This window comes from Trematomus bernacchii, unplaced genomic scaffold (assembly GCF_902827165.1).
Source record: "Trematomus bernacchii unplaced genomic scaffold, fTreBer1.1, whole genome shotgun sequence".
Taxonomy (NCBI): Eukaryota; Metazoa; Chordata; class Actinopteri; order Perciformes; family Nototheniidae; genus Trematomus; species Trematomus bernacchii.
Window position 1 is genome coordinate 20,098,883 of NW_022987973.1, and position 7,943 is coordinate 20,106,825.

The following is a 7,943-nucleotide window of genomic DNA, read 5'->3' on the forward strand; positions in this document are numbered from 1 at the left end:
ACTGAATGGCTGCAGGCCTGAGATGGATGGATTGGTGACCGCTGTCATACACGATGCTGCAACCAGTCAGCACAATCTGTTCATCCCCGGTTGAGTGAAAGGATAGGGAGTTCCCGTTCCTCGGTGCGTCCACGTCACCGATAAATAATGAGGGAATAATAAACAGTTAACCACCTGTCGGACCCGCGGCACAATGGGACGGCCCATAGAGAGCCTCTCATGCATGGGTAACATATTTACTCAGCCCCTTTCACTTAACGAAGCAGAAAGAGACCCAAAACAATGGTTAAGTTCATCTATTTGGTAAACTCGCATTGCCCTGTTGAAAAAATCCGAAAATATTTGGATATAATGTACAATATGTTGTCTATATTGTTCATATGAATATATATATATATATATATATATAATTATATATATATATATTGAATTATATATATATATATATATATTCATTCATTTAGGAATGTGTGTTTAAAATTCAATTTTCTGGGTAATCCCTATAAATAATTGGATAAAATGTAATTCGGATACCATAAGAGATAAAATCAGTAATCCCTATGGGGATAGGCCTATCATAAGTGACCATAAACATATTTAAGTGGTGTTAATATGAATATTAATAAAACGTTGAATATTGTAGGAATATAATCATGATCCGATAAAATAGTTAAATGCAGCATGACACCACTATAAACTTTTGAATGATAATGATATTAATAATAACAATTAGCATTGAATATAGTTTTCGATAGGCTATGTGATGATGGGCTACACAATAGCCTACTACAAATTATACCATAATGCCATAGCCTATATTTGAAAATGGGTGAATCCAATGATGATTATGATAAAGTGACGAGACTTTAGTGGTCGCTAACAAGGGGGAGGGGCTGTTGTTGGTGGTAATATTTTAGAGATGTGCTTTTAATGGCCTTAATTCAGCCGCAGCCAGCTGTTTTTACTCGGCCTGGTAAAGGAGCGGGGACGTGGCAAGCTTGCAAAGCTCGTAGAAATTAGTCTCGGTCAGCCTGAGCAGCCTATGCTTCCTGCTAACCATCTGCTTACGGCTCACAAAAGGAGGATTTCGGGCAGCCAAGTAAAGGAATACGGGCTCATAAAAAAGCTTTGAAGGTCTCGTTACTCAGTGGAGGTGTAGCTGGTGACGGAGCGCTGTGTTAACGCCTGTTTGCGCGTCCTGCGCTCATAAAGCAGACGCACCTCTGATAAGCGTCGACCCTCTCCAAAGGATCATTTCACGGAGGCGTTCCCTTTTAATTAGCGGATTGTGGCCACTTTATATTAGATTGATGTCGAACCACTTATCGTTATTTGAGCTGATCCCAAATGATGCAAACTGACTGCTTAACTTAAGACAGACATCTCCCTGTGTGAATAAAACTGATGGTGGAAAGTGGATAAACCGTGTGCCTTTAATAAATTATTAAGTAAAAGTGTACTTACACACAATTAAAATAAAAAAAGTAGTTTTTCTTTAGATTTGTTTTATCAACTGGTATTTAAAACACATTTAAACGACATAATGGCTCAAATAAAAATATACAAAAAAATATCATAACTTATTTGATTTGGTAGCCTATCAGGCAATAATAGCTACACACACTATAAATACTTAATTTATAATATAGGGATATTGTGGTGTTTTTTCGTTAAGTGGAAAAAGAGCATAAAATGAAAATATGATAAAAGTATATACTTGTATTTATTTTAGTTAAAAGAACAAGCTTGTTGACCGTATTTAAAAAATATTAACCCAAAACCTTTGTTAAAGGGCAACAAAATGCATACAAAGTCAAATACATTTAAATAAAAATATTGGGCCCTAAATTATTATTTTTCGTTTCTTAAATTAATGTTTATCTAAATTAAACTTTTGTTTGATTGTATTTCTTTTTTAAATGTGGTTTCTAACTGGCGTTTTTTTCCCTCTGGGTCTGCAATGCATTTCGCCTGATTGCTTTGCTTTAACGGGTTTTCAGGGCAAAGCTGACAGAACACGACTATCAGGCTCCAAGTCGCTTTAATAAGAGTTTTATATGGGGTCTCAGTGTCCGCTCATATGAATGCATTTTAAATCAAATCACAGATGCACTTTTATTCAGCCGGTTAAAATAGCAGAACAAAACCGTCTTTAGAAATAAAGCTTTTTTTATTCCTCTGGGCTTTTTTCTGAAGCGGGGAGAGAAAGGCCGAGGGGCGCCTCCTCCGCAGCTGAGGGTGACAGTTAGTTCATGGTTAACAGGATCAGGAGCGCACGGCTCAGGCCGCACACTTCTCCTGCACTGAGCTGCGGCTCTGCGCACTGAATGAAGCCCATGCAAAAAGAGTGATATTTAACACATCTGTTAAAGCGTTTTGATAGCAGAAATCCGTTTAAGACATTATTCCATGACGAGGGCCAGATTGAGTGTTGAGAATCCTATGAAACCCTAAACCTGATTTACATCTGAGATGCTGCGCAGCGTCTGCAACTATAGTGTAGCCTAGATAATGTAGATTTAACAATGCAGTTAAATCGCTTATTCTATTAATAGTATTACATTGTTTAAAGCGTACTCTTAGCAGCCTGTAGGTGTTTATTCCTGCTGCACTGAAAAAAAAGAATAAAAGAATAATTTAACATTTTAACGAGGAGGCTATATTTTTTATATCCTGCATAACAGAAAGAGAGCCTGAATGGACAAGAATAAAGTATCCTCTTTATACTCATTAAAAGTCCCCATATAATGACTGGATCTGTAAAGATTGCTCTTTAATTAGGCAGCTTGCCTCTGCCAAACAAAACAAATTGAAAGGAAAGTGGTCAACATGCAAAATTGATGACTGAGCCTCTTTTGTGGGGGGGACTTTGTGTGTTGCTTGCTTATGAAGTCTAATGCAATCATAAATTGCGTCCCTGGGCCAATCAGCGGGCCGGGGGATGCGGCATGAAAGCGACCCATGTGGAGGACTTTGTTGAGCCCCATTGTTGAGGCTGTCAGCCCTGAGCGGAGGGCCGGGGGGGGGCGGCGGCTATAAAACTCCTCTCCCCAGAGTGAGGAACCAGAGGAGTTAGCAGCCATTCACACGACTGATTCTCTCCCAGCTGACCTAAGGAGTATCTCTGATTCCACCCAGTGATTTTTTAAACCGGGACCATGATGATCCCAAGCGTCCTCGCGCCTCCAGCCTTCTACCCGGGTCTGTACCGGCCGGCTCTGCCGCTGCACCACGCGCTGCCCTCCGGCTTCCCCACCCACTCCAGCTTTCTAGTGGAGGACCTGTTGCGGATAAGCCGCCCCACAGCCTTCGTTAACCGGACTGTCCCGTCAATGTGCGCCTCCCTGCCCACAGCCACCACCACCCTGTCCTTCAGCGGCGCGCATACAGAGCGCGCATTGGCCACGACCGCGTTGACGCGCGAATCGTGCTCGCCGAAAATGTCGAGCAGCAAGGACCCAACTTTTCTCAAGTTTGGCGTGAGCGCCATCCTCGCACCTTCACCAAAGACAGGTGAGAACCCAGACTTCCTGCTTTCAGTTCGTAGTGATGTGTTTAACTTTTAGATGGATTTCTGTCATTCAGGAATGATTGAGTAACATGTGTGATGTTCCTCCACAGTGTCCTCACATCCTGCATTCCACAGCCAGCACTCCAAGAGCTTCCCCTTCCCCTACTTTGATGGGACCTTTCACCCCATATTCAGGACTCCTTATTTACCAGGTAGGCACAACTTTTACGACCCATCCTTTTTCAGCCTTCGGGAATCTGTCTGAGCTAATTGCATTTAGATGTAAAACACTCTGGCACCCTGTCAAATATTTTTTTACCAGAGAAGAAGAAATCACTGTCTTATTAATGGGGACCGTTGGCCTCTGCCAGGACCCTGCACCCACCCCCTAATTAACCAATTATCCCAAATCGTCACGCTCTAAATTTGAGGCGGGGTGGCGAGTTGGAGTCCCCCCTGCTTCCCATTGGGGGCGTTTTGGCATTTCCCTGGCCCCGCGTTTTCCCACAGAGCCCGGGGGGCCACCGGGCCGCTGTTGCGGGCAACAATGCCTTCAGCACCATGACCAATTTGGTCAGCTCCCACCGGGCGAACCACCCACACACCCCGGAGAGTGACTTTTACCAGGGGGGCCAAAGGCGTGAACCAGTCATGCACTAATTTCCCTATTAGGCGCTATTGACTGTGTTCAATATTCTCACAAGACCACATAGCGCGTCGTTGTTCCTGATTCTGCTGCGGCCACAGGGCACATACTGTCAGGGAGACGTCCAGTTAGCAGCGTGCACACAGGGACAGTGTCTCGCACCGTGGGAGTTAAAGTAAAGTTTCTAACTGCATCTGTAATGTCCCAGCCGGGGAAAGTCTGTCCCTGCATGCCCATAGGATAGGTTACCACTGACCTCCATCCTCTCTGTCTCTGTGCCCTAAACGTTTATTCTCCATGCGGGCCAATCAACGAGTTGAGATAAAGAATAATCTCTTAGAAAAGTCTATAAAGTCGCTAGTCCGTGCTTTCATTCAGGCACATCATAATGGTGATGGAGTCTTTTCATGGGCTCAGCTGAATGCCTCAACAATACAACTCCAGCGTCTTGAATAGCTTTTCGTGTTCATTTAATGAAAATGATTTGAAGGCAAGGAAGAGAAAAAAAAACCCGCCATTCCCCCCCACCCCACGGGCATCAGTATTCTGGTATGCAGTTGTGTTTAGTTTGAAAGTGTAAATCTCCTTTTGTTGCGATAATATATGGCCTTCGCCGCCTGTCCCGAGTCTTTTCTGCGTTAGTTCATTACTACACAATTACCGTTCACGGTTTATTAACTCCTCTATCCGCCCTCACAGGGTTCCTTAAAGGATATGCTACCTCTTTACCATACCAATGCGGTTGGGGTCCGGCCAATGTGCTAATTAGTCACCTCGTGCCATTTCACTCAAAACGGAGACGTATTGCACAGTTCCAAAGGGAAAAAAAACAACTTCCAATAATAACCAGTTGAGAAGTATAGCCTTAAGGGACATACTTTTATTTATTTAGATGCCTGAGGTTTTGAGTTTAGATTTAAAAGGGTCATTTGAGGCAGAAAAGTGGTTGTTTTTTTATTTTCTGCGAACTTTTTTCTCTCTAAGATGTTGCAAATATATATATTTTTCTAACATATTTTATTCTCTTTGTTTGTATTGCAGTATCTTCATCCGTTATTCCCATTCCCGGGACCTTTTCGTGGCCCCTGGCCGCCAGAGGTAAACCCCGGAGAGGAATGCTGAGGAGGGCGGTGTTCTCCGATGTGCAGCGCAAAGCTTTGGAGAAAATGTTCCAGAAACAGAAATACATCAGCAAGCCGGACAGGAAGAAGCTGGCATCGAAGCTGGGCCTGAAAGACTCACAGGTAAAAATCACAAATGTTCAACATGTCGTGCGTAATTTCCACGTAAAGACGCTGTTGTGTGATCCACTGCAACTGACGCAGAGCTCTTTAACTCACAATCTCTTCCTCATCCACAGGTGAAAATCTGGTTCCAGAACCGGCGTATGAAGTGGAGGAACTCCAAGGAGAGAGAGCTGCTGTCCTCCGGGGGCTGTCGCGAGCAGACCCTGCCCACCAAAGCCAACCCGCACCCGGACCTTAGTGACGTGGGCAAGAAGTCCTCAGCCGAGGAAGATGAGGAAGAAGAGTTTGCAAGAGAGAGAACGATTGCAGGGTCCAGCATCTCCTCTCCATCTTTTTCCAGCAAGCACTCGGACTTCTCAATGTCAGACGACGAAGAAATAACAGTATCTTAATTTATTTTAAATATAGAGAATATAACCCATGTTTTGTTTTCATATGAGACTGTGACCACATCTGTAAGAAGCTGCCGGCCTTGAAGGGGACCCCATAAATGTCATTGTTAAAAAAACAAAAAACACTCGTGTTTGTTGCTTCAGGTGCACTGCAGGATCCACTTCTTAGACACAATTTGCTGTTTTGCACAGCTTTGTTCAATTGTACAGTATTTTGTACAATTTTGTATGGACATTTTATGCCAAGAATATTGAGTTCCTTTTACCTTGACCTTGAATAGAGTTGTTTATTGAAAATGTAGCTATTTCGTTAATAATTTATATGAATTTGTTTAATAAGTATGTTGTATTATGTGCTGTATATATGTTTATTTCACACGTTTTGTACAAATACCAAATAAAATTGTGAACATTTCAAAGTCAAGACTATGTGTGTATGTATTTTTATAAAAAAACCGTTTGACAACATTCAATCATAAATAATCATTACTTTTATTAAATCACAATAACTTAAGACTAGTACAGTGAGCCCAGGACAGACCAGCGATGACAAATGGCATCAATCTGCTCTGGTGTAAAGACACTGTACACAAAATACTCCTTTTCAAGTACTGTAACAAATCAGCTAGAAAAAAGTCATCAAAATGCTGCGAGATAATCATCTATTTACAAAATTATGTTACATATCAAAAAATGTACATAGCAAAGAAGGCTAAACATTCATTGAGTTTGTGAGTAATAAACTGACAGACTGGTCAAATGCTTGGACAACATCCACACTCCTCAGGCTCTACTGAAGACAGACAGAGAATCAGTCTCTTTGTGCTTACAAGGACCATAACAGAGTGTGTCTAAAGCTACACAGACACACCCGGACAAGAACATGGGCCACAAATCTGAACAAATCCTCACAAATATAGTTCCATGCTGTATGTCTCAGCAGTGCTGAAAATGTAGGGATCGAGCGCATCAGATTTGGGCTTCCATTGGGAGTTCAGAATGAGTGTTGCATAGGATCTGTGACAAAAACACTGAACGCGATGGAAGCCGCGCTACACGACGTGACCCCGGATTTAATCGTATGCCTGCCCTTCCCAGAAGGCAGTCAGGGGGGTTTAAAGCAAATAAAAAGGACAATATTCTTTATATTCTAAGCCACATGGCAAACTGTTTTAACATTATCATCCAACCACAAGTACCTTTATACTTCAGATTAATTATATCACTATAAACAAAGCAGCATACACTAGTTTTCACTTAATTAGTTCAACATGTTTGTCAGTTTTATCATCACAAATCACATAAAACAGACTGCACAGTCAAAGGATGGGGATGAGGTATAAAATCAACATGTCTTAAACGTCCCTTCCCCAAACAACCTGCAACACGTTCTGATTTGGAGCACCATAACACATCTATATATTTTTTCTTTCTCGCTAGTGGTCCAAATATTTACACCAGCTTCACAGCACTGGGTCACACATGCATACGACTTATTTTGAAACCCAAAGTACTGCCTCTCATTCACGCCTTAATCGCATGGCATCGGTGTCTGATATGATGAGAGGTCGAGGAGAGTCGACTCGGAGCCCTGTGAGTTTACAGCCATTTAGACAAATAAAGGATCGGCTAATGCTCGTAGTCTGTTAGAAAAGAGTAAGGCATTGTTTGTTAGGATTCAGTCCAGCACCAAGAAAAGAGACTTTGTGCTACAGCAGCCTGTTTGGGCCAATGTGCATGGAGATCTCCGAGGATTATAAGGTGATCCAAGCAAGGACTTATAAATAGTAGAGACATTGTTTGTGAAGTTACACAGAAAGATACAAAACAGATCGAAACGGGTAAATCTAACCATGGTGAATTTTATTTTCCCAATTAGTGCCCTTACCTCCTGAAAGTCTTGTAAAGGGAATTTATCAATTAGATCTTGTCCTTGACTTTAAATGTCGGAGTTAGTAGTGTTTTAGTTGTGTTTTGGCCAAATAAAATGATGCATTTAATACGTATGTTGTTCTGCACTATTTCAAAGGCACTGCTTTCTGGTAGAACAACAGTGTCTCAGCTATCAGGCTGAACATCAGAAATAGAATACCTTTATTAGTCCCACAGAGGGGACATTTACAACATGCGAACAAATCAAAGGATTG

The 7,943-nt window shown here is 42.0% G+C and overlaps 2 protein-coding genes across 3 annotated transcripts in view; one reads left to right on the forward strand and one right to left on the reverse strand.

Annotated features, from left to right (window-relative positions):
• The first annotated feature begins 3,128 nt into the window (after positions 1-3,128).
• Positions 3,129-5,943, forward strand: dbx1a (developing brain homeobox 1a). The gene is made up of 4 exons (XM_034117051.1): positions 3,129-3,513; positions 3,622-3,723; positions 5,199-5,401; positions 5,518-5,943. The coding sequence occupies exons 1-4, from the start codon at positions 3,159-3,161 to the stop codon at positions 5,794-5,796; spliced, it is 939 nt and encodes a 312-aa protein (XP_033972942.1). The 5' UTR covers positions 3,129-3,158; the 3' UTR covers positions 5,797-5,943.
• Positions 5,944-6,264: 321 nt separating this feature from the next.
• The window catches only part of nav2a (neuron navigator 2a), a 104,367-nt gene continuing 102,688 nt past the window's right edge, over positions 6,265-7,943 (reverse strand). For both annotated transcript variants that reach the window (XM_034116206.1, XM_034116207.1), the window contains one exon: positions 6,265-7,943. This exon is cut by the window's right edge and continues 1,023 nt beyond it. The gene's annotated coding sequence lies outside the window, so the exon portion shown is untranslated.

Bases quoted from the DNA above. Each gene is read 5' to 3' on its own strand.
- dbx1a (XM_034117051.1), top strand. From the start codon at position 3,159: ATGATGATCCCAAGCGTCCTCGCGCCTCCAGCCTTCTACCCGGGTCTG. The intron at 3,724-5,198 runs GTAGGCACAACT...TTTGTATTGCAG, and splicing joins CAGGACTCCTTATTTACCAG to TATCTTCATCCGTTATTCCC. The intron at 5,402-5,517 runs GTAAAAATCACA...CCTCATCCACAG, and splicing joins TGGGCCTGAAAGACTCACAG to GTGAAAATCTGGTTCCAGAA.